This window comes from Heloderma suspectum, chromosome 1 (genome assembly GCF_057233095.1).
Source record: "Heloderma suspectum isolate Gila_16-S chromosome 1, 16-S_ref, whole genome shotgun sequence".
Classification (NCBI taxonomy): domain Eukaryota; kingdom Metazoa; phylum Chordata; class Lepidosauria; order Squamata; family Helodermatidae; genus Heloderma; species Heloderma suspectum.
The window spans coordinates 57,235,945-57,262,943 of NC_139458.1; the positions used below are offsets into that span (position 1 = coordinate 57,235,945).

Genomic DNA, 26,999 nt, shown 5'->3' on the forward strand with positions numbered 1-26,999 from the left:
CCACTTTACCTCCTTTTGTCACTCTTTTATTCTAATGATTTCTCATTGACAAATGAGGTACATTACCTCCCAACAAGGCTTCTTTGCAGCAGTCATCCAGTTCTGTCCCATTTTTCAAATTTTTAATGTGCAACACTTGGTGGGTACAAGAAAGAAAACAAATGATAAACTGGTTAAATTCCATGCTCATTTAGTTGTTTCTTCCATTATGATTTTAGGACCTGGATTTAAGCTTGAATATTGGTAGTTTGGCTAAATGCTGGCCTAGATACAATATAACAAGTTAAATGTCACTGTGGATTAATTCTAGAGCTAGTCTTAATATTAGAAAAAAATAATCCATATTATTAGTGCATTTTAAATATACTAGGTTATTTATGTTGGTTTGAGTTTCTAAATTAAAATGATGAAATTCTCATAGTGTTGAAATAACATTTTGGAGACTAATGTAAGAGGGCAGGAGACATTTGTTGTAGTAGGTGTTTGTACATAACTGTAACCTTTGGTAAAGAGCCTTTAAAGTAATTTCAAACAAATAATAGTCATTATGGTGTGCTGTGTATTATATAATAGAAACCTCAATCTTCACAGTTCACAGCAATATATATTGTCCCTTATTATACTTTCATGCATAGATCTTGGGTTTATTCTTTGCATCTCCAGGTAGGGTTTGGAAAGACCCCTGGGTAAAACCCTGAAGAGGTGCTGCCAGCCAGTGTAGACAATACACCGGCCTGTTTCCGTATAAGGCAGCTTCCTCTACTGACGTTTTTTCCTACCCATATCTATGATAGTCTTCATGTTCTATTTATGATTCTTATATGCTTGTGATGTGAACAGAGAGGGTTTTTTTTAACTGCACTTTGATACATAATTGGCTAGAGACAAATAATTAGGGTTGGATCCAGAGTTTCATGAAGTGGAACGCCACAAACTGGACAACCCATGAACTGAAGGGGAAAAGTGATTTTCATTGATTCCCTTTCCCTCCTCCCTGTAGCCACCTGTGCCCCTCTAAATCTGCTCAGGGGGTTGTGCAGCCCACCAGAAGATTGTGTACAGAGGTAGTAGGGGCTGCAGGGGAGATGAGGAATCAGCAAAAATGGACCCCCTGCCCCCTTTTTCAATAGGGAGCCTCGCTGCATCCCAGTTTCTTCAGCCAAAGGGACTCTCCACTGGATTCTAGTTTCCTCAGCCAATGAAAAGAGCCCTTCCATTCACAATCAACTTTAGATCCAACCCAAAGCCTTTTGTTCTCAAGATTTTAACATATTTAACGTAATTGAAATCTTTCTAGTCACTTATTTGAAATATTTATATCCCACTTTTCCTCCACATGTGCCCAGGGTAGATTACAATAGAGAAGTTTAAGAATAAAACAGTAAATGAAACTGTTAACACCAGCCAAACACAGTCAAAATAGTGGAGGTTGGCTCAGATCCTAAGTGATCTCTGAGTACTTTGTTTTTATGAAATATTACACTTCAGATATTTATTTTAAATGTTTTTCTTGCCTTTTCTTTTCTAATTCCTGAATTCTAATTTTGTCTTAGAACTGTTATTACTTGGAGAGCTTCAGATACCACCTATAAAAGTGCAATCCAGGATATGTTCTTTGTCTATATATTTCAGGTGAATCTCTCTAGTTCATATCTGTTGTTGAGGCGAGCGGTACTAGCTTGTTTGCATCAGCTTGTGCAGAGAGAGGCAGCTGAAGTATCTGAACATGCCCTGGCTCTGGCTAAAGACAGCAGAGAAGACTTTACTCCAGGTAATACTGAGCCTTTAAAAATGCAGAGCTTTGCTGATTTGGAAAACCAATTATGTTTTCCCCTCTTAAATAAACGTTGGTTTTTGTTCAAGTTTTTACTTTATCAGTTAGAATCCTGCAGGTATTTGTGTATTACACACTGGCTTCCTGGGGACCGGCTCAGATGATGCTTGTTTATCTCAACATTTTATGTAGGAAAGTTTGAGGCCTAGTCTAGACAAAACAGCTCATCATGTGGTAGAAAAGTTCCAGGACTATAATACTTCAAACTGCAGGACTGAATTTTTGGTGCCTCACATCAGAAATGCTCTCCTCATAATTGAAATATGTCAGATAGAAGCATGCCAATTATTCCTTCTTCGCCACCAAACACACTGTTCTGGCCCAGTATTCTCCTTCATATGCTAGTCTTGAATATGTAGGGCTATTTTTTTTTTTTTACATGAGGAAGCACTAAAACATTCTACCCTTCCCTCTAGCCTGAAGAAGTTTAAAGTCCAGAAACAGTTACTACTTGTGTGATCACTGATTTACCTATTTTCTGTCTAATGTGCATATTTTGCTCAAAAAGACATTTGTGTCCACAACTTGTTTCTGGAATCTTTCATGCTTGTTTTCCTGCGATCTGGATACATGAATTAATCATTTGTATGTCATATTTTGACACAAGAAGTGTCTCAAAAGGAGAGACTTTCAGGAGCATCTTTCTGACTTCAGATTGTAACCTGGGATGCAGTTCTCATGGCTTTGTGAAACATCAGCTTTGACCATGGCTGCTGCTACAGAAATACACTAAAGAAATGAGTGGGTGTGGGAAAAGGAGAGATACTGCAAATGTGGAAGGAGGACTACAGAATTCCTCCCCAACAGCCTGTTTTTTGGAATATGACACCCATACTAATCATGCAAATTTGTGGTCTGCTGTTTGGATTGGCAGAGATAAGCATAGTCCCAAGGTGGCTACTTTCTGAAATATGCTTAATGGCAGTGGTGGTGAAGTTCCTTTCATTTTCGTTCTTGTATAATTCTGAGAGGCGCAAAAAAAAAAAATGATGGAAGTGGCTTACAGAGTTGGTAATATGAAGGAGACAGACAGAGGTCCAGAATACATTAGTATAGAATTATTACAGTGGTTCTAAAAAATGAATTTTTAAAATGACACAAAGCCACATTTGTTTTTTCAAGCATTTATTTAATATATGGAATCCTGGGGGTGGGCTGGTGCTGGGGAATTGGTGTCAGAGGTATGGAACTAATACAGTTCTTGTTTGCTTGGTTCTGCCGTGGGTATTAAGAGCAACAACTCTTTAAAATTATTTCAAATGTTGTCTCAATGCATGCTTTATACATTTTCAAATGCAATAATGTATGGTCGTTTGTGAGTAAAAGGATTCAGATCACACTTTTTTTTTTTTAACAGGCATTAACATCAGAGAAGTAGGCCTTGAAGGGGCATTGTTGAGCTTGCTGGACAAAGAACTGGATACAAAACTATGCCAAGATATCAGAGAGACTCTGAGCCATATGCTTACATCAATGGCTGTTGAAAAACTCTCTTTCTGGTTGAAGCTCTGCAAGGATGTTCTAGCAGCCTCTGCTGGTATGTGCTAACATCTTCTGCCTAGAATCTAGACTTGCAGTTCACATCTTTTCATCAGGGAGGAGCATCATCTGACCATGATATCAGGTGGTCCCTTAATCTGTTTTGAAAATAATAAGTAACAAGTGTGACTCACAAAAAGGTCTGTGTTGGGAGACGAGGTAGAGGAGAAAGTGCAAAGGAAGCCCTTCACAGCTTGGGACCAAGATACTTGAAGGAACGCCTGCCTCTACATCAGCTTGGCTGTGTGCTGAGATTATTATCAGATGCCTTCCTCCAGGTAGCCCTGCCATCCAAAGTGAAGCCGGTGGCAACTAGGGAATGGGTCTTCTCAGTAGCAGTGCCTAACCTATAGAATTCTCTTCCTAGGGGGGCTTCCCTGGTGCTTACTTTGCCATATTTTGGCACTTTACATCTCTCTTTCTTGCCTCTCACTCCTCATCTTCCATTCCCTTTGCTCATCTCTCCTCCCTACCTCCCCATTACCACTTCCTCCCCACTCCTGCTCTGTTATCCGCTCTGAACCTTTTATGAAAAGGATTCCAGCACCACCCCGATCCATTAACCACATTTGCCTCCCTTTTTGCCTCTTAATGCAGATTTCACAATGGTGGCTTCAGTGGACACCACCCAAGAAGAAGAGGGTGCTCAAGCGGATGATGAATTTGCATTAGCCTTGGGAAATGATGAAAAATTGCACCCTTTCCCCCATCCTCGATGGTCTACTAGAGCTTTTGCTGCAGAATGTGTTTGTAAAATTATCAGCCAGTGTGAGAATGCAGACAACGCTCACTTTGACATAGCTTTCGCACAGGAAATGAAGCAAAGGGATTCAAGAGGTATGTGCTATTGTTGGCACAGACATCAAATGGAGAATATCGTGGAGTTCAGATTGCAACTAAATTTAATTTTGACCAATAGTAGCTTAATGGAATTCAACAAAGCCTCTTCACAACTACTGTAACAGAGGTTGAGAGGAAGTTTGTATGCATTCAGGTGTAGATTATTGTTACCTTGCACATTGTGTGTATTTGATATACATAAACAACACCTTCAAAGAACAAAGAGGTTGTGGCAATTTTAAATGTGGCAGATTTATTATGGAATAAACTTTTGTGGACTAGAGACCGCTTGAGCAGATACATGAACAGTTTTCCTCTGTTGATAGTTATATATACATGAGCACAGAGCGGGGTCAGAAAATGGAACATGGGGGAAATGGTCATGATATATTTAAAAAAAATGCAGTCTGGCTTTCTGTTCTACTACAGGTGTTAGCAAATTTGGGATGATTGTGGTATCACCGGTCATGGCTGCTGTGAATGGTTGCTGTGCTTATTTTGCATATATTTGTGCTTATTGAATTGTCACAGACCATATTTTTTATATTTCAAGACCATTTGAGCCCACTGTTTTGATTTTTTTTCCCCTCATCCCTTTACCTACCTATCTTTATATCTGCCAACTGAAGATAATGCTTTACGCATCTGATGAGGTGAATGTTTAGAAACTGTCATGCCATAATACATGTGTTAGTCTTTAATGTGCCTCAACCCCCTCTGTTGTTTTTGCTGCTACTTAACTTGGCTATCTCTGGAAGTTAATACAATAGAACCACACTTTTCCAGAAGTTGCAACCCAACACACAATCTGGGAGTTTTTTGTCTCTGCATAAAATGTTGACAATCTGAAGCTGTTATTAGTGATTTCCTGGTGCAGCAACTATAATTTTGAGAACGTAAAAGAAGAGGGGTTTAAGCATGAGTGCTTTAGTGGCCTATACTTTAAAAATTCTATAAATAAGTTTTTTGGATTGACAAAACCATATTCTCCTTTTTATCACACTTAGGTGATTTCCTGGTACTGCATTTAGCTGACTTGATCCGCATGGCATTTATGGCTGCCACTGATCACAGCAACCAACTTCGTCTTTCAGGCCTTCAGTTGTTATTAGTTCTTGTTCGAAAGTTTGCTGCTGTACCAGAGCCAGAGTTTCCAGGTCATGTAATTCTGGAGCAATATCAAGCAAATGTAAGTAGCCTCTCAACCACTCACAAACAAACCATGGTTAACAAACCATTGGTTGCTTAATCATCCAAACTAGGTCGTAATTGTGTTTATAGTTAGACTGTAAACTGCTAATCTTGGATATACGTTGTGGTTATTTTTCTTGCCACCTGGAATATATTTTTATATAAAGGTAGGATAGAAAGGCTGAAAATAAAGTGTACATACTCCATTTTTATATCTTATATGTTTTAATGTAAAATGTGTAATATAAAAATTTCTGATACTGCACATTTTATAATAAGAATTCAATCTGCCTGATCTGTATGGAAAGCTGCAACACCAGTAGCTCAGCATGTGGTGACAGCCATTGTATTGAGTGATTTTAAAATGGCCTCTGTGGCAGCTAAAATGTGCATCCTAGATTCCTAGCCCTGAGACATCCAGCAAGACATCAGACTAATCCTTCATGTTGTCGTTACTCTGACGTATACTTAACCTTTTTCATCTCAAGGGCATCATATCCGAAGACAATGCACATTTGTAAACACGTCAACTGAGACAGTTTCTTTGATTAACTGAGACAGTTATTCTGGCAGAATATTGTTTCTTAGCATTTTATCAAATCATGTTCTTTTAGGTTGGTGCAGCACTTAGACCAGCCTTTACCCCAGAAACACCACCTGATGTAACAGCAAAAGCATGTCAGGCAAGTTTTTTTTTTAATCTTTAGAATTATAAATCAAGTCTTGACCAGCCACAAGTAAAACTTGATAGAGTAAACAATGATATATTTATCTTGTCTCATAAAAACTAGTATTTGGGATCACTGCACCTCTGAACATTACATATGATTGCGTAATGGAATCAGCAGTCTAGAGACAGGACTGCCTTGACATACTTTCATGACCTTATTTGTAGTTTTTATTAACATTTAACTCTTAGTGCCTGTTTCTAATAATTTCCTTGTACGAGTCGGATCCTTTCCTGTTGAATTAGACTAACAGTAGCCTTGCTTCTTGGTTGGGCTGGGTGAACTTATTAGAATGGTCTGCCTCAGGAGACTAATGGAATCTAGTGGATTCCTGAATGGTAGACAGATTTTTCAACTCGTACAGATGGTTCTTCTTTCAAATTCCTGGTCACTCTGTGGAGTGTAGGGATGACATGGGTGGTGACTCCCAAGACTCTCCTGAGCAAGTTCCTTGGTATACATCTGCACTGAGCTGCTGAATGAGGTCATCCAGGGAATTTTGAGTGTGGATGACACCCAGCTCTACTTCTCCCAGTCTGTTTCCATGCAAAATTTGCAGTGTTGGTTTTGAGCATTAAAGTTGTTCATAGTTTGGTACCTTGGTACCTGAAGAATCAGCAATTCCCACACATATACCTACCTGATTTCTGAAGTTGTTATCTGAAGTCCTAGAAGGCCTCTGCCAAGTAAGGCATGGTGGATGTCAACAAGTAAAAGGATCTACTGAGTAGCAGCCCCTCAGTTGTGGAATGACTTTCCCAGAGAGGACCATCTGGTGCCTGCCCTAATGTTATTTTGACACAGGCAAAGTCCTTCTTATTTTCCCAGCCCTTTTAAATTATGTTGTTCTAGCATTGTCTTAGCTTGTGAATTTTAGTCCTCTGCTCTCTCTTTTAAAGTGGTTTAGTGCTGTGTATTTTTATTTTTCACTTCTGTTGATGCATTTCAGTCTGTTTATGTTTTATTTGTTGCCTTTCATTGTATGTTTATTGTAATTGTGATTTTAATTTTTTCTCTAAATTATAAGCCACCTAGAGAACCTTTATCGGGTAACCTGAAATAACCTAAATAAATACATTAAAGCATACAAACATGTTTTTCTTTCATCTCTTTGCTGGGAATATCCTTCATAGCATTTCAAAAGTAACCACATCCTTCACTGTTGTATCATAATAGGTTTGCAGTGCCTGGATAGCAAGCGGTGTAGTTAGTGACCTTAATGACCTTCAGAGAGTTCATCAGTTGCTTGTGACATCCTTGACTAAAATACAGGCTGGAAAAGAAGCACAAAATCAACTGTACAATGAAGGCACATCAACTATGGAGATACTGGCTGTGCTAAAAGCTTGGGCAGAGGTACTTTAAAAAAAGATGTTTTCATTAATCCTTTGGAACTATAATTGTGGATCAGAGATGTGATCCAGAAAGTAGAACTAGATGCTTGTTGAGCTGTGTTGTTTGGAAAAAACATGCAAATTTCAGCCTGATGGGCTGTTCTAGGAATTATACAAAACTATATTGGAGAGTGTTTTTATTTAGAAGGATTTTTAAACCAAGAAATTTGTAGCAAGGCTCTTAGCAGGAAAATAATCTTTCCTAACTGCATCTGCTTTCTCTAGCACCAAACAGTAATTTCCTATGTATACTGGACAATAACTTTCCTTGTATTAAATCTGTGACCTAGAGAGCTTTTTTTCTAGACAAGTAGGTTATCTTTTTTCCCTTCCGTATGCTGTACAGTGCATTTGCAACTTGAAGATGAAGATTCACATCATGTATTGTCAAGTTGGGACCGTAAATGCATGTTTTTATTGTCAAGTTGGGACAGTAAATGCAGGGCTCAGTATTATAATTATCCACCCATGAAGCTGTAGGTTTCTCACAGGCAGGTATGTAGCGCATACTAAGTGCTAATTCACACTATAGGTCTCTGTGACTGGCGGTGCTGGCATAAGCCCCTCCCAGCTTTCCCCAGGTTCTCAACAAGGAGGGAGCTTGCTTCTGCTGCTTTCTACTTGCTATAGCAATCCTGCTCCTCTCTTTTCAGAGAGAATGAGGAAGTCACTGGCCTGGCTGTTTCCTTACCTTGCTTCTTTTCTCTGCTGTTCCCGCTGCCAACTGCATGCAAATTCAACCTCTATCAGAAAGAATAATTAAAAAAAACAAACAGTTGCAGTAGTGACTTCTTGTTTTCTTTAGGAATAAAGCTACTGTGACTGTGAAGCGACAGTAATGGCTCTTTTCTTGTCAAGAGCACGGTGTAAAAAAGGGTTGAAAGGAGTTGCTGCAGGTGCCTGAAATGGCTATCAGAACTGGTGGCCAGTGCATGCAGTTCTGTATGTGCAGTGAATGTAAGAAGACTTCTGCTGAATGGGATCAAAGATCCATCTTGACTAACATCCTGCAGTGGCCAATCAGATTCCTTAGAGAAACCCACAAGCAGGTCTAGAAGGCAATGGGCATTTCCCACTGTTTTCCCCCAGAAACTGGTATTTAGAAACATACTGAAACATACCTTCGGTTTCCATATATAATCATCATGACTAATAGTCAATGATAGATCTATCTTCCATGAATTTGTCTAATTTTCCTTTAAAGCCATCTAAGCTATTGGCCATCTTCATATCTTGTGGCAGCATATTTAATAAATTACGTGAGGTGCCTAATTTTAATAATGCCTCACTCATGAACATGTGGAATGACCATCATCAATGCATATTATTAAGTGATGCTATTCAGATTTAGTTAAAAGGTGATTTGACTGATACAAGATTGCTTGGTGCTACATGCATTGGACAATTAAGCCACTCCATAAATCCATAGATACACAACACTTAACAGTAAGTGAGATTCTGCTGTTTATCAACACTAATCTAGTGTATTATCTCTATTGCAGTATGAGTATAGAGTACCTTATGGTATATATTTGATTCCATAAATTCTGGGCATGATATGTAGGCATAAGATATGAGTTTAATCTAAAAAATGACACTGATGAGGATTTGGGTGGTGGTGGAATGTAGTTAAATGCCTGTGTGCTTTTAGGGAGTTGGAAATTATAGCTGTTTCTTCAGTTCTCACTCAGTGACCTAATATCATAACTGTCCATTTACTCTTGCTGTTTATATAAACAGGTTTACATAGTTGCAGTACAAAGACAGAAAAAACAAAGTGACACCAACAGGCCGCCTTTAGTCATAAACATCATGGAGGAGAGCTGTAGGGATCAAACATCTTCTGTGGATGAACTTTTGGAACTGGTCCAAGCAGACCTGGGGAATCTGAGCAAACTCTGGCTTGCTGCACTTCAGGATTTTGCTCACTTAACTTTGCCTTCAGAATACAGCTCTCAACTTCCTGTTGAAGGTAGGAAGGCAAATAGAACAACAAAGTTTCAATAAAGTGAAGACAATAAGCTTACTGAACTCACCTTTGAGATTATCTGAATAATATTACTTGGAAATAATAACTTGCCAGACCCTTCTCATAGATTTACAGTAAACAATTGCAATTAAGGGTGCAGTCCTATGGAGATAGTCATCAGCCTCTGAGTTCGGAGGCTGACAACTATCCAATACAGGAGCACGGGGCCAATCCTTGCCTCTGTGCTCTGGCCGCCCTGCATTTTTGGCTAGACAGGTGATTTCACCTGTCTAGCCAGGGAGCTTTGGAACAGGACATGGGGAGGCCACGTGGTGCATAGGAAGCTGCGTAATGCGGCTTCCATGGTCTCCTCCCCTCCCTGCCCCCCAGGACTGCCCCCTTTCCCCCATCTTTGTATTCCGTTTCTGAGCGCAGAGACGTAGCTGGTGCAGAGAGAACCGGGCTGGCTATGGGGGGTGGGGGAGGGGTGGGGAGTGGTGTTCTGGGTACTGAGGTCAGAGCCCTGACTCCGACCTCAGTTCCCTGAAACTGAAAAATCCTATGGCCCTCTGGACAGTGTCTAGTGGCCATAGGATTGCTCCCTGAAAAATGCTGAATGTTTACTGCTTTCTTTGTAGGTGGTGCTTTCTATACAGCAGAGACAATTGAAAATTCAAGACCACACTATCAAAACTCCTGGGCTCTGATTCTCCATGCTACAGCATTATGGCTTACCAGTACAGGTTTTCTTGTAGGCGATTCAGATGAAGGTCTAACTAACCTCTCTCGGCCTGTCACTCCAACTACTATGTGTCAAGATTCGACATCTAGGGCCACTGTAAAATCACCAGAGGATGTGAATACCGACAGATTTCATCTTGTCTTGGGTTAGTGAGGACGTAAACTTTTCTTTATGTTACTTTCAACAATCACTTTTTTAAAGTGTTATTGTAAATCAGTATGAGCTATTAGGTATATATCAAAATGATTCATATGCCACCTTTTTTGCATGGGATTGCCTTATTAGGCCAATGGTTCATTTTAGCTGAGGACATTTAACCCAGAATGGCAACAGATCTGAAAGCCAATTCTCCCGGTCATTGGAGTGTAAAATCTACTATTATCACTTAAATTGCATGTGAAATTCTAGTTGGAATTTGTCCATAGGCTGATGTTGCATTGGAATCTAACCCTAGTTCTATTAATAAAAACATTTTTTACAATTCATGGCATTTCTCTCTTCCTTTCTTTAGGAATTAGTGTGGAATTTCTCTGTTCTCCTCGGTCAGACGCAGCGATGGAAAACATTACTGCTTGTCTACATGCCCTGCAGGCTCTGCTTGATGTTCCTTGGCCAAGGTCTAAGATTGGTAGTAATCAGGTAACCATCTAATTTTGAAATTCTGAGTTTGAATAGTCGGGTATTTTGATTGCTTTTGCCTGACATCGCTAAGAAACTGCTTCATCCATTCTGTGCCATCATTTATTTATTTTATTTATTATTAAATTTATTAATCGCCCATCTGGCTGGTCACCCAGCCACTCTGGGCGATGTACAACATACAATAAAAACAGTTTAAAACAATAAAATTCTACAATAAAAACATTTTCTAAAATACCCTAACCCACCCCAAATGCCTGCCTGAACAACAACGTTTTTAATGCACGACGGAAGCTCATTAAAGAGGGGGCATGACGGAGTTCCCTAGGGAGGGAGTTCCACAGAGTGGGGGCCACCACAGAAAAGGCCCTCTCCCTCGTCCCCACCAGTCTAGCTGTCCTGGCTGATGGGACAGAGAGAAGGCCATCTGAGGCTGATCTTGTTAAGCGGCTTGTCTGGTGCTGCTGGAGGCGCTCCTTAAGATAGGCTGGGCCGGAACCATATAGGGTTTTAAAGGTCAAAACCAACACCTTGAATTTGGCCCGGAAAACAACTGGTAACCAGTGCAACTCCTTCAGCACTGGAGTGATGTGATCTCGCTGGCGGCTGCCTTTAATCAGGCGAGCCTCCGCGTTCTGTACCAGCTGCAGTTTCCGAACCGTCTTCAATCATGACGTACATGTGCTCCTTGGTTTTCTTAGGCGCTTAAGGCAATGAAGCACCTAAGTAGATGGCTAGAGTGCTGGTGGAAAAAAACCTCAGGCTGAATCTTATCGAATATGGGTTAGAGCCCAGGTGAGAAGTGAAGGCAGCAAAGAAGTCTTTCTTCTCTGCCTCTGTTGCATCAGCATAGTGTTGTCTGGCAGAGTTATTTCTGTGGTTAAGGGGCTGCTGCATCTTGCTCTCCAGGGTGCTGATGGGGAGCCATCTGAGGCTTGCTCTGACGAGTTTGCAAAATCATTATCATCTGATCTGTATCCCTGTTTTATTGTTATGTATCTTATCGGTTTTGTTTTAGGTTTGCTTGAAATGGTTCTATTTTATTGTGTTTATGGTTTTATTGTAAATTGCTTTGAGCACTCATCAGGTGGGTGGGCAATTCAGAAATATTTAAAATAAATAAACAATGTGGAGGCTACTTTAAATAGTTCCTTGAGTATTTGTACAGCACCTCTATGTCTGTCTGCATGTCTGTCTATCATCTATCTGTTCTCAGTGATGTGACATACGTTGCATATGTATTGTTTTGTTTGTGTTGTTTTGTATTGCATTTCCTCTATTATACTGAATGGTTATATTTATTTTTATAGCTTCCCTGCCTTGATTGTTCATTTGCTTGAATGGGGGAGGTGGAAAAAATCCTTTTGTCATTGTTAAGTTTTGAGGCCCAGTTGCCTTAGAATGGTAGAATTCACATGTTCTCCCCTCAGACCATTCTGGGGGAGAAAAGTGAGACCATATTGAGGGCACATTATGAAATATTTTTGGACTGCTGGTGGAAAATCATGTACTGGGATTTTTTTAACATTAACAAAACAGACAAAAATAGTTATATTACATTGGTTCAAAACTTTCCATCCAGGGATGGGGTAGCACAAGTGAAAAATTGCCCAATTTTGTGGATAGCACAACATTTTCCTAATATGTAGGCTAGACGTGTGGTTATGTAGAGGGTAAAATGTTTGTCTTGGACCAGGGAGGCCTGGGTGCAAGTCACCAGTCATGAAGCAAAATATGTAGCTTTGGGCAATTCTCACACTCATCATCCTAATCTCTTTAAGGGTTATGATAAGGATGACATGTGATCTGTAAAAAGTTCATGAAAAGTCTTTGTCTATTCTCCTTTATATAGGAGCTGAGTGTTGAGCTTTTGAATGTTTTGCATCGGCTTATACTGACCAGAGAATCCCCTGACATTCAACTTGCTGCTCTAGAAGTTGTTTGGCAGATTCTTTTTGCAGCTCAGGAACATGTCAAGGAAAAACGGAGAAGTGCAGAAGGTATTGTTATGTGATAGAATTGACTTCTTATGGCCATGGTTTTATTGTAGATGGGGGGGAAAGCTAGGATTTTCATTACTAGTGGCATACTACTAGTAGTGTACTTTGAATCTGCATCATTGCTTCATTCCCATATTTGTCCTGCGCTAGAACTGCCATACTGAAGTGTCTGTTTGGGTTGGCAGAGGGCAGGTCAATATAGGATGTTTCTTAGTTAGCAGGGCATAACTTAAACCATTCCTCCTTTTCCTTTTGATAGCGAGGCTGTTTAGTATAGGTTGACTGCTAGAATTAATACAAACTATTTCAACAGAAGGCATTCTTACCCTACAACAGGAGTGGGCAACTATGAAGGGTTGGAGGAGACACATTGGAACCCACAGAACCCTCCGGGGGCTGCACCCCTCTCCTCCCCAACACAGCCTGTGGTGCAGCCAGAAGTGGCCATGCCACCACACTCCCAATTATTTTCCTGGGAAACAAGGTGTGTGCAGAGTGTGCACCTTGTTATTCAGCATGATTGCATTCCCCCCAGCCAGCCAAGTGGCCATTTGGTGGGCTGGGGGGAGTGCAATTCTGCTGGGAAACAAGGCCCATCCTCCCTGCACACCTTGTTTCCCACCAGAATTGCTGGGAATCCTGTGGTGCAGCAGTAGCCGGGTACACATCGCAGAGGCGCAGGACCCAGTGGGGGCTGCAAAACTCCCCTGCACAGGCTGCATGTTGCCTGCCCCTGTGCTACAATCTACAAGATTTAAGTGCTGTGCCTTCCCATCTGAAAAATCTTGGAAATTATAATTCTCTAAGGGAGCTCAGAAAGAAGTCTCAGCATCATCAAAGAATTGCGATTTCTAGCATTCAGGGGAGGCAAAATGAAGTAGATAAGCCTTTGGTCTGACCCAGCAGGGCTAGTCTAATGTTCTTATTAGGTTTTTATTTCCCAAGTAATAGTGCAGCAGTAAAACTGGGTCTAAAACCAATCTGGGTTTGTAGTGCAGATGTAGCTGGAGTGAAGTCAAATTGGGGGTTACGATGTATATGAACATGGAATTCTGAGTTTAAAGTATGTATTAACATGGCAAGAGAAATGCAAGTATGTATAATTTAAATAATTCTATGTTCTTTTCCTGTTTACCCTGCCTCCATTTCCTTCCTCTCCCTATATGTTACCTCCTTTGTGTCTATTTTTAGATGATAAGTTCTTGTATGGACTGGTCAAACCTGTTCTTTGTAAAGCACCATGTAATAATAACACGTGTTGCATTGACTTGTAAATGAGTGAGAAAACAATTTGATTGCATGTCTGACAGGTTTTCTGCAGTAGGTTCTCACGTTGCATTTTGTTTTATTCAGGACATTTCCTGCCCATGTATGCCACAATTAGAGTGTGCCACTGTGCTAGAATAGGAGCGTATGCAATACCTAAGGCAGGGATGAGAACACTTTTTGGGTGGAGGGCTGAATGGCACCTCCACCCGGCCTGTTGCAGGCCAGATGATGTCGGGGGGTGTGTGTGTCTATGTCCCTGTCATAATCTGGGCCTTGGCTGAAGCCCCAGCTGGAGCTCCAGCCAGCATCTTGTCTGGGGACCGCCTTTGCTGAACACAGGCTTTGTCTGACTGTGGAAAAGTTCTGTGCAGCAAAGTCTCCCCTACTGAGGCAGCAGCTAGGTGCTGCCTAGATCACAGCTACTTTACCCATGCGATGTCATCCCCAGTGGGGGAAGGTGTAGCATGCATGAAGCCGTCCCAACCCAAGAAACAGCTAAAGTGCTTCATCGGCTGCCTAAGGCCAAGGATGCTTTGCTGTTTCACCTCTGCTGAATTATACTGATGCAGAAAAGCACAGTGTGGGTGACTAGCCTCTTTACAAATGCAGATTCTGGGAAACTCTCAGACTGCCTTAGGCCCCTAAGCAACTAATCTGTGATCCCTAATTAGAGGAGACGAACTGGAGGGTAGTGAAGTTGCTGGCAGTTTGGGTGTGAACCTCACAGCCAGACTTGCTTCACAGTGATGCCCCTCCCATAGGGTGGCTCCCTCCTACGTTGGCTTCCAAGAGTGACTATCCTGGAGGAGCGTCTGAGCCCTGCCCCTAACTTGTCTTGCTTTGCTTTGCAATGCATCCTACCACCTCTCAAGCCATGCCCCTCTTCCTCCTCTTCCTTGGAAGCTTGAATTCTAACGGTGGAGGGAGGGGGCAGGGACTCATCCTGGGCCATCTGTTTGTCAAAGTCTTCAGAGGAGTCTCTCCCAGCATCTTGGCTTACTAGGGAGGGTCCCTCCCCCAGCTTCTGATCTAGCTGCTCCAACTCTGATTCAGAATCGGAGCTGTCAGACATCTCAAGCTGCTTGGATTCATCCCTGACAGAGGCTTTGCCTGCACTGTGTCCTCCCCGGTGGGGGAGGGAGCAGCACAGGTGAATCCCCAGCTTTGCTCAGTATGCATCATCCCCATGGGGGCAACACACAAACTGACTCAGCCAGTGCTGGGAGGAGCCCCTCCTCCCAGTACTGGCTGAGTCTTCCACTGCCTGCATCCCTGATGTTATCTCCAACCTGAGAGTAACTGGGCTCTTGGATCCCTCCAGGGAGATTCCTCCAGAGGTTGTGGCTTGGAACCCAAGCCCTGACCCCTGGAGGAATCTAAGGAGGCTCCACAGGCCAGATGGGGATCTTCACAGGTCAGAAGATCCCCATCTGACCCCGCCCCTGACCTAAGGGATAGCCTGGTGTGTTACTCAAACAAACATTAATCTGTCCAGAGCAAGAAACTAGACTCTCTAACTCCTACAGCCAAACTACATTTAAATACGTAGCTTGCATTAAATATGTAGCCTCTCTTTATTTCTTACTCTAAAGTGTGTGTGAGTCCCCCAGTGGGTCCCCGATTTTGACTATCTTGCACAGATAGGGGAGGTTGAAACCTCCCCTCCCAGCCATGTTCTCCAAAATTTGCCCCCTCTCATGGGGGTTATAAAATAAGCCTCCAGTGATACCAATAGAGAGGTGTCCTCTCTCTCTCTCTCTCTCTTAAAGGGGAGAGTGTATTTTGGGAAACAACTGACTGATGGTGGGGAGATTTAAACCTCCCCTACCTGTGTGCGGTGGTCCCAGTCTGGATCAGGGCCCTGCACGCTTACTTTATACTATGAAACAAAATCAGCTGCACACCGTGTATTTAACGTGTCCTGTAGGTTCACCTTTAGTTCCTAGCTTGTTGATTAAGCCTATGATTATTTCATGCATGTGGCTTGCTGGTTGAATCTTCCTTTATAAAATACAGCAGGCTTCTATTCCTCATGGGTTCAAGTGAGTTTGTTATACTACATATATTTTGTAAGAGCATATAGGACCAAGTTTATGAATAAGTCCAACTTCCTCCAAATTTGCCTCTGAACATATTGGCACCACTGTTAGTTCTTACAGTGCAGATTACTTGCCTAATGGGTCATTTGTGGTACAGAAGCACAATGGATGCAACCACGGATGCTGGATCTAAGACTTTTACCCCTGAGACAGCACTGTTCTGCCCTTCATGGGGAGGGGCCATCTGCGCACAGAAGCCTGTTTCTGTGCATGGATTGCCCTTGCTGTATCCGTGATGACAGTTTGTGTCATTTTGTTCATATATACATTGAAATTACAACAGTGCAACCAGCTGCTGTTTTTAAAGTTTCAAGGAGCAAATTTCAAACAGAAGAGCATTTGGGTGCTATATACTTTTGTCCTTTCATTTTAGTTGATGATGGCGCTGAAGAAAAGGAAACATTGCCAGAGTTTGGAGAAGGCAAAGATACAGGAGGACTGGTACCTGGAAAGTCCTTAGTCTTTGCAACACTGGAGATGTGTGTGTGCATTCTTGTAAGACAGTTGCCTCAGCTTAACCCTGAGATAACAGGTAGTCCTGGAATTACAGCTGGAAAACCTCAGTTGTTATCGGAGAATGGAAGCAAACTGGTAGCAGCAGCATTAGGAATCATCTCTGATGTTCCTGCAGTCTGCTCACCAGAAGGTAGGATGAAATCCCAAGATAGGTTTCATTTGCAAGGGAAATAAAAAGGTGACGTGGGCAGAGAAATGGCTTTTGCCATTATATTTTCAGTCCACACATTGAAGCGATATTGTCACAATTTTTTTCTTGTCGTGGATTAAAAATAATTTACTGAACGAACAGAGAATGCTGTTGCACTTATGCCTTGCTTGTGAATTTCCTGCAGGCAGCTGGTCGGCCACTGTGTGAACAGAATGCTGGACGAGATGGACCTTGGTCTGATCCAGCACGGCTCTTCTTATGTTCTTATGTCAGTTTAGATAACATATGAATAGCCGACTTGTGCTTTAAAAAAGACTTACACAAATCTTTTAAAAAAGACTTGTATAACCGGTGTAAAATCTGAGCTGTGAACACACACAAGATCATAACTCTGAGATTACGCTACTGATGTAAGTAGACCATTCCCATAAACATGTTTTTTTTAGTACACATCGGCTTCTCACATACTGTCAAACCCAGTTATAATTAAAATCAGCATTTATATTTCTCTCTTTGTTCATTATTAGATTGTAAGCCTTTGGGCAGAACCATGTTCTCTTAATAGTTCTGCACAGCACCCACTTTAAGTATTTTTATTATTAAATAGATTTGCATGAGAGGAATAGCTGCTTCCATTTATACATCCAGTAAAGCAATATCGTCATTCTAGGAACTGTCATCCAATTAGATGCAGTGTCATGGATTAGTCTACCTTTCCCTCTCCTCTGTCTAGGCATTCAGGGCTGATTCAAAGGCATGGGAACTGACTAGAACATACTTCCCTTGTAACCAAATCATCTTTGATTTCTTGGCAGGTTCCTTGTTTGAAAGCATTCCTGACATGAAATAGTACCTCATGTCAAACCTAGCACCTCAGCAAAGGCTTAACTTTTAGAATTCTTTTTCAGTGGCATGTTATTTTAAGAGTCTTGCACCAAAAAGGTGCTTTTAGAATGCCCTTGTATATCTAGTGGGGACCACTATACATACCAAATCCCCTATTCTTTTGATGTGGTGAGTAGGGATGTTGGAGGAATCCATTTGGGAGGCAGAACTCAACGAGCTTTCTTTGGCTCAGCCCCCTGGACTCTCTTCCGTCTTCTGCTAGCTGGCCCAGCTTGGTACGCAACTCAGGCCAGCTGGCAGAATTTCTGTAGATTATTCTTTTTGGCATAAAAAAGCATTTGCAGAAATTACAGCTGCAAATTGCTCAAACCCCATAATTTGCACAAATTATGTCTGCAAATTTGCACAATTTGCAGTTGTAATTTGCACAAATTATGGCCAAGACTAAAAAAAATGTCTTAAAAGTCCCCGGAATTTGGGGCAACTGTGTGGCTCGGCTCACAAAGGCAAGCTAAGTTGGGTGTGCCGCAGAAGTCTGGCAAGCCCCCAAAGGGCCAGATTTCCCAGCGACAGACATCTCTAGTGGTGAGTACAATTGTGAAGCAACCTTTCACCAATGACAGATGGGTAAAGTGCTTTCCCCTAGTGGTGGAAGGAGAGACTAGAGTTCCTTCCCCAGCAACAGGAGACTGAGCCAGTTAACGTAGACTAGCTCCAAGTAAGTCCTCACTGATCAGTTGCTGAATAACATTAGTTTAATAAGAGAGTAGGGCTGGCCATCTCGCCAGTGTTATGGTTGCAGTTTTATTGTTTGCCAAAAATTGATCTCTCCTCAGATAATTAACTGTCAATTTATGTTAAATTAAGCTAAAATATCTTGGTATACTTACACTAGAAGTGAGGATTGCTATTAAGTACAATGCTGACCTTGAAGAGTGTTGTGCCAGTGAATGCAAGTTGGATTTTTTTTTTTTTGCTTTGTTCAGTATGCTTAACGATGATAGTTACACCACACTTTTGTCATGTCCTGCAGGAAGCATTGCTGTTCTTCCTACTATTCTATATCTGATTATTGGAGTCCTCAGAGAAACTGCTGTGAAAGTACCCACTGGCCAGTTACCCTTGACTGTTGCTGCATCATTACAGGCTCTTAAAGGAGTGCTGTCTTCTCCCATGGCTCGGGCAGAGAAGAGTCGGACTGCTTGGAATGAGTTGCTCCGTAGTGCTTTGGTCACTGTTCTTAATTTTTGGGATCAAGGTACTTGACGCTGAAGAAATTGTTTGGGTATAATTGAATCAATATACAGGAGAAAAATGGAGTCTCCAACAATTAAGCATCATGTACACCATACCAAATGATTGATGTCTAATCAGTAATATGTAAAACTCAGTCCAGTAATGTACTATTGGGTAGAAAATCCAAGTAGCCACAGGCACCTAAAAAACAGCCCTGGTAACTGGCATCTGACAGTTTGGTTTCTGAAGACGGCAAAGCGCAGGCTTCATGTGTGTGCTGCTGTTTGTGGAACCTGGCTTCTTCCTACTGCCATAGTCCCTATTTTGTTCCTTTCCCAGCTTAGTTGACTCCTTCCACCCCACTTTACTTTCAGTAGAGCTTCGCTTACACACACAGTTCTCCCCCCTGTCAGTCCCACCTTCTGTTCTTTACTTTGTCTACATTTTTTTTCTTTTACACTATTTTTTATATCCAAGCCCCTCTTTCTTCCTTCTGTTCCTCTCTTACAGACACATTTCATACCCCGCTTCCTTCCCCCCTTTTCATTGTCACTCTTCATCCACACCTTTCCTCCTTTTTCTCCCAATAGAATTCTCTGGAAGAATGACTTAATCTGAGTTGGGGCTTCGCAGAGCATACCTAAGTAAGGCTCAGCTCTGGAAGATATGTAGTAGTATATATGAACATATATGGAGCTGTCATACTAAGTCACACCATTGGTCTATCTAGCCCAGTATTGTCTAATCTGATTGGCAGTCGCTTCCCAAGATCACGGTATCCTTTTACATGGAGATGCCATTGATCAAACCAGTGACCTTCTGCATGTGGATTGTGTGCTCACCATTGAGCTATACCTTGCTATGTTCAAAGCTGGAACAAAAAAATAGGTTATAGCAGCATACAGTGAATGAAGTCTGTCCCCAAAGTTAGGTTGCCAGCAGCCTAACCAGCAGTGTTTACCCAGAATGCCAACTGCTTAGGAATGTTAACACTGTGAATCTAAACAAGAAGCTTGCCTCTATAATGCAGAAAAAATGTTATTAGCAGGAAAAGCTAGAAACAAATATATGTTTTTATGTCGTTATGGGGATAGGGAGATGGAGAGGAATATACCAGGAAGAACAAGCTCTCATGTCACTGCTACACTAGAAGTTACTCTCTTGCTCCATTTAGCCCCTTGAAAATCTCCCAAGCACTGGCTTGAAAATATTTTTGCAAAATATTTTTGCTTATATTATAGCTCTAACACAACACAAATATAAACAATGCATTCAAAAATCTTAACAGGAGGCCTCAAATACTCCCCAGCAGTTCATGTTGAGTACAAATTCACAAGAGATTCTCAAATATACATACTATATTGCTTTATTTTGTAGTTTGACTCAAAATCATATTGACTTCGAGTAGAACTTGGTCTTAAAATCTTAATTTATGAATTTTGATTTCTGAAATACTCGTGTTTCAGAATGAAAATTTAAGACTTTTTATTTTTATGAATTTTTATCATTGGTAGATGGTGGTCTCCAAGAACTGGATGAAGGCAGTCTGCTGACTGGAATTGCAGTATTTATTTTGTCTACAAGTCCAGAAGTTACTACCATGGAGTGCCTTCAGATAAGCTGTATTGAAAAGTTTAAATCAGCAATGGAATCCAAAGATCCTATTGTAAGTACTGTGTTTTGTTTAGAAACCTGCTCCCATTGCTATATGCTTGTTTTCCGCTTTTCCACTGAACAATGGGTGCCCTTGTCAGCTGAAGCGAGGCAGGTGGCTGTGGTGGAGAGGCCATTTCAGTTGTGGTGCCTTGCTTATGGGAGACTCCCCTGGTGCCTGTACTATTGACTTTTGTACACCCGGTGAAGAACGGTTTCTCTTCCCAGGGTTTTAACTTCTGATGTACTTCTCTCCATGCTACGATTATTTTCTGCCCCGGGACACTTTGAATTGAAGGGCAATAAAAATGTTTTAAATAAATAAAAATGCTGAATTCAAAATTGTTATTTTGACTTAAAGGTCTTAAATTTTGAGGCTTCAAACAGGTGGCAAGTATTAGCAGGCATATGTGTGATTTTACTTATAGCATCTTTAAGAACATCCTGCATAAAAATAAATTTTTACACAATTTTTATCACTTTGTCTCCTGAGAAAACAAATCTTTGGACTCTGATAGATGCATGAGAAGGTTGTCTGGATATGTTCGTGGTTTCTGCATTGTCTTTTCTACCTCTAGAAAACACTTAAAAGAACTTTGTTCTATCTAGGAATCCATCCTAAATCCTCCTTTCTGTCCTACTGTTCCTGTCAGTGAAAGCAACAATCTACATCAGCCATTTATAATTAAATTTCACCCTATAAAATTAAGTCAATATATTGATACTGCACCAGCCAGTCAGTCGGTAACTTAGTTGAGAAATCTGAAATCATCTGGCTGAGAGATCTTCTGAGCTTAGGTTCTCCATGAATATCTTCTCACAGTAGATGTTCCAGAGAGACCATGTCTAATATATTTACCTCATGAGCTGAACCTCTTGTGGAGAAGCAAAGAACTACAGCTTGGATCCTAAGATAAGTTAACTTAAGGAAGTTAATGGAAGCAAAGTTTCCTGCCTGCCCCCCCCCCCCACAACATGCACCAGCACCCCCGTTTCCCACATTGTTCAAAGAGACTTTTTGGGGTGTGCAAGTGGCTCCAGAGGAAAGGAGGGGACATGATACTTCCTTTCCATTAACTTCCTTTAGTTAACTTACCTTAGGATCCAGGCCATTTCCCTCCTTCCCAGCATTCCCTCCCCATTCCACATTGTTTAGGAGGGCCCACTAACCCTCCAGAGAGAGGCTTTTGGGGGAGGGGGCCACAGGTGGAGGATACATGGGGAGGAGGGGATGGGAAACTTTCCTTCTGTGGATTTCCTTAAATTAATTTATTTTAGGATCCAAGCATACGTTTCCTCCTTCTTGATGCTGAGGTGTTCTTCGTATAGTTCTCATTTCCACTTTGAGTTGGGATGTATGGTGTTCTTCAATTCAGCACAGTTTAGAGCTAGAGCGGGTTCAAAAGTCACGTTAACCCATGGTGGGTGACTAGCCACCCAGGGTGGGTTGTTTGCGAACATCCACATGATCAGGCAAACAACCCACCATGGGGGGTTATTTGCCCAATCGTCCCACTCCCTTCCCCTCAGTCCTCCACCCAGCATCCCAGGGCACCTGGTGACAGACCCGTCTTGTCTGCCATCAAGTCCCTTTTCCTGGCTCCCATCGAACCGGGGTCAGCTCCCTTTTTTTATTTTCCCAGTCCCATTTTTGCGCAAAAACGGGACCGGGAAACGTTTCCCACAGTTGCCCATAACTGGAGAATGTGTGTAAATAGGGGCTGTTTTTTATTTATTTTCTTCAGTTTCCTGATGCTGTGCATGTGCCTCCCTGCTTGCACTTTGCCCAGACTTGCAGGGGTGCAGGCGGGGAGAGCCAGTATCTAGTCTCACAGTCACTGGTTCTGCTTGGCTTCGGTCAGCTGTCAAAAGCAAGCCAGAGACAGCGATCCCGACGGGGAGGTGGGAAAGTGCCCTGTTTCTACTGAAGAGGTGGGGTGCTCGGCACAGGGAGGGGGGAGGGGTGCAGTCATTTGGTTCTTAGAATTATACTAGTGTGCCAGACAGCACCACAAATGTAGCTCATTGTAATAGCAGTCTTATATTAACTTTTTGTTTTTTAACTTTGGATTTTCCTAATTCATTTTAGGTACAACTTAAATGCTATCAGCTTCTCCTGACCATTTTTCAGTACCCAACCTGTGCTATCTCATATCCTTACATTCATTCATTAACACCATCAATTGTGGGCAAACTTCAGGAAACAGAGAAAGAGAAACCTGAGAATTCTGCTGAACTTCAAGTTATTCAGGAAGGGATAAAAGTGGTGGCTGCTGTTATAGCCCTTGCCGAGGAAGAGCATCGTGAGTATCCTTTATAGGGCAAAATAGATTTAACTTTTCTGCAAAATAAAGGCAGATTAAAATATGGGAGTGTTCATGCAATTTCAGTTGTGAAAATATGTCCAGGACTCAAGGCATTGTTAATCTATCTACATTTCTTGACTTAAACAACACTTTGGTAACCTCGAGATTAGATTACTATAATGTGCTGTATGTGGGACAACTCTCAGGGCTGATTCAATGCAGTGGCTATGTTGCTGTCTGGGATGCCATACCATGCACATAATACGCCTATGCTTAAGGAGCTACACTGGCTGCCAGTCTGCTCCCAAGCTAGGTTCAAGGTGTTGGTATTTGTATACAAAGCGCTATGTAACTTAGGGCCAGGTTACTTCAAGGAACATCTTTCTATATACCAACTTCTCAGGCCACTATGATCTTCATGACAGGACCTGTTGTCTCTGCCACAGCCTGAGGATTTCCATTTGGCAGTGACATGGAAATGGGCATCTCTGTGGTGGCACCCGTCCTGTGGAATGACCCCCTTCTGCAATATGCAAGGCCTCAGTGCTGACATGTTTTAGTGTTTATTGACAACATTTCTCTTTGGCTATTGGGTAGTATAGAAATGAAATTAATTAATTATTAAAATAATTATTAAAATAATAATGCAAATAATATTTTGACTTTCTCCCAGCAAGGAACTTTCTTTGGATCAGTCTCTAGTGTGGCACTATTTATTGTATAGTATTATTTCATAATATAGTATTATTTCATTAACTGCTTTTGGATTTGTGCAAATGAGAAGCAGTATACAAATACTGCTGCTGCTCCTGTTTTAGCAGAGGAAAATGCCCACATTTGTTAAACCTAATTGAAAGTATATTCCAAAATATTATTGCTGCTTTTAATATACAAGTTAGTTAACAATGTACTTATGCAGAGTAAAATAATTATAAATAAATGGGACTAATTTCTGTTCAAGTGATGTGGATTATAAAGCCTATTTTAGAACTATCATTTGGGATACACAACCCAGTTCAGCTCATGTGTGATGATTGTAACCAGCTCAGTTCCACTGTGGTCCGTGAGATAGTTTAAATCTAATAGGCCAGATTAACTAGACTGTGAATTGCAGCCTTTGTCAAAGATATATTTTGTTATATCAGTTTGGGTTTTAAATTGTTATCAGTAACTTTGCCTTTACCTTCTCCAAAGTGGACAATCTCCTGAGATAAAAAAAAATACTCCTTGGGGGAGAGAGAGGAGTTCTCCTCTCCACTCGTTTTTGGGCTTAGGGTGCCATTAAGAAGTGTTGGAAAGATGGTAGGTGGCCAGAAGGTAGGGAGAAGTAAAGGGCCTTCTGTCATTGTAATACCACTTGTTAACTTCTTCAGAGTGCTGAGATGCAAGGCCTTTGTACACACCTATCCCAAGGCTAGCCCTGGAAAGACACAACACTGTAATAATGCCCTGAATAACTAGTTGAAACAGTTATTTTAACAGTGTGGTTTTATGCATGTTAACTCAGAAGTAAATCCTACTGTGTTCAATGGGGCTGACTCCCTAGTAAGAGTGATTGGGATTGCAGTCTAAGTGCTGCTATTTGTGTAGTCAGTGGTATTCATCAGTACTGAGAAACTGTTTTTCACTTTTTCACAGGAACTCAGCTGGTGGCCTGCTTTTTACCGATCCTCATTTCTTTTCTTTTGGATGAGAATGCCTTAGGATCAGCTACAAGTTCAGCAAGGAGTCTACATGAGTTTGCTTTGCAATATCTGATGCAGATTGGTCCACAGTACTCCTCAGTCTTTAAAAAACTAATGGCTTCTTCGCCGCCAATGAAAGCTAGGCTTGAATCAGCTGTGAAGGGCAATCAGGAAAGCATCAAGGACAAGACAACACCTAGGCATTCAAAGAATCCTGGGAAAAGCTCAAGTATTCAACTAAAGACCAGCTTTCTGTGAAATAACTTGTTTTAAATCCTAAGCACTTTGATAACACTGCAAAAGTCCAATTTCATTTCTAGCTATTTTCATCATGAACTAGGATTATTATTTTCAGTTCAGTTCTGCTTAACTTTGGAAGTCAGCACATTGTACCCCCATTTCAGAGAAATACACCCATGTATCTGCCTATCTATTGGTTGACTCAATCAGTAGCAGGAGCTGCACACACAGCAATGGCTGCTAGATATGGAAATAGTAACCAAGTATGCTGTACCCAAGTATGTTTTTTATTTTGTGTATGCTGTACCCTTTTGCATACAGGTCAGTCCCCCTTGCTCAATCAGGGCATATACTTTATAACAATATTTTTAAAACAAGGTTACTATCCTCTTGTTTTCTTTCTAAACACTACAGCATTCTGAGTGAAACATATTGAAGCTTTGCTTAGATATGTTGGACTCTTGATATTTACATTAATGATACTGCATATTTATTTCACTTTGATATTAGCACAAATACATAGGAAGGATATCATGCCTGTGATTTGCCAGTGCACATCTGCGAGAACCACCTATGCATCTGTAATTCTTGTTGTTTTTTATTTGTGTAGCAGCTCCCAGTGTGGAACTATCAAATTTTTTTTAACCCTCACTTAGAATTTTAACAGCAGTTTGCACATTAAGCATTGAGAGCTGCTTGAGCAAAAATCCTAAGGAATTACTCAGTATGTACTCAATTTTGGCTCCCATGGAGTGCAGTGTTTGTGCATCTTAGGCTACAAATGAGGGAAATTATCTTACACTAGGATTAATGGCACAAAATACGTGGCTAGCTCACTGTGGCAACAAATGGGGTGGGCTGTTAATTCAGGGGACGCTACTAGGGCTGCATTTCATATGAATGTAGGCTTGGACACATACATTTGAGATACCATTTAGTCTTAAACAGTAAGCTCCAGTGGTTGTTAAAATGCTAACAGTGATATCACATTTTAATTGCAATTTTAAACCATAAATTCCTTACAATTCTGTAACGTGTTCCAACTGCTAATTTAGCAAAACAGCATCATTAAGTCAAAATAACAGGTGCTTTTGTAGTCCATAAAAGTGTGTAAAATTACTGCTGAGTGTCTAAAATTCAAGTTTAAGGTATTATTGGTAGTTTTAAATTCCCATGAATTCTAAAAATATTAACAGTTGTATGATGACCACTCATACAATTATTTGGAGAATTTATATTTAAAAAGTTAAGCACATACATTTATGATTGCAGCACTGAGGTCTTATACTACCCACAACATCCCACTTATCAGTAAACCTCATCTTAAGTTTACCATGCTAAGTAAATAGTTGAAGCTTACACATCTTAAGAATATGAGAACTATTTTAATGCACAATGACTCTGCATAAGGCATCTCATCTATCATGATCTTCACAGGGACAAATTGATCATGTGTTCATGTGCACAGTAATGTAAGGGCAAGGTGAGACTAAAGTGGGCTTGGATTGTGGTCTACTGCAACTGAGCCATGAGAAGAAACAACAAAATGGTACATTTTAATAGATCATATTTAGTATAGAAGTCTAGCTAATAGCTTCAGATATTATTTTAAGAATTAAATTGGCAATCATTGCCTTGTTTTTTATGCCGGTATTACCTGAAGTAAATGCTAGGACAATTATAGTATTTCAATCTAATAATTAGTGGGAAAATAAAATCATTTATAGACCTGAGACTCAGGAAGAGTGTACTGTATTTTATTATAAATTTGTACATAACATTGTAAAGTGTACAGAATTAACCAGTTGAACAAAATTATAACAAGTCATTTTTCTAATTTACATAAAGGTAACTTTCTTCACTTAAACCCGTGTGCTTGCTATTTTATTAATAAAGCCTGAACTGTAGATTTAAAAACCCCCTGCAACCTCTGTCTTAAGTACATTTATTTCACCAGTTAGTCATTTTAAGTATTACTTCTGCCCTTTCCTACAACAGGAGTACACTTGCATTGAACTTGCCATTGGCTTGTAGAGCATTATTTTCAATTAGAAGCAGTATAGAAGATTCATCCTCTGAGATAAATGTGGCATATACTATCCTGTTGACCTTACTAGAAATT

At 40.9% G+C, this 26,999-nt stretch overlaps 1 protein-coding gene across 7 annotated transcripts in view; it reads left to right on the forward strand.

The window, feature by feature from the left end:
* HEATR5A (HEAT repeat containing 5A) overlaps positions 1-26,744 on the forward strand; it is a 79,857-nt gene extending 53,113 nt beyond the window's left edge. For 5 of the 7 annotated variants that reach the window (XM_084844135.1, XM_084844098.1, XM_084844115.1 and 2 more), the window contains 15 exons: positions 1,633-1,771; positions 3,192-3,371; positions 3,971-4,210; positions 5,221-5,402; positions 6,019-6,087; positions 7,309-7,488; positions 9,267-9,498; positions 10,134-10,382; positions 10,749-10,876; positions 12,729-12,876; positions 16,618-16,890; positions 18,791-19,015; positions 20,508-20,659; positions 22,736-22,949; positions 24,591-26,744. In XM_084844135.1, the coding sequence (XP_084700261.1) occupies positions 1,633-1,771; positions 3,192-3,371; positions 3,971-4,210; positions 5,221-5,402; positions 6,019-6,087; positions 7,309-7,488; positions 9,267-9,498; positions 10,134-10,382; positions 10,749-10,876; positions 12,729-12,876; positions 16,618-16,890; positions 18,791-19,015; positions 20,508-20,659; positions 22,736-22,949; positions 24,591-24,895 (2,916 nt within the window). In that variant the 3' untranslated portion in view covers positions 24,896-26,744. Of the gene's footprint in view, positions 1-1,632; positions 1,772-3,191; positions 3,372-3,970; positions 4,211-5,220; positions 5,403-6,018; positions 6,088-7,308; positions 7,489-9,266; positions 9,499-10,133; positions 10,383-10,748; positions 10,877-12,728; positions 12,877-16,617; positions 16,891-17,095; positions 17,222-18,790; positions 19,016-20,507; positions 20,660-22,735; positions 22,950-24,590 lie in introns of those variants that run through there. The other 2 variants (XM_084844146.1, XM_084844155.1) reach the window with 2 other exon arrangements.
* The last annotated feature ends 255 nt before the right edge of the window (positions 26,745-26,999 follow it).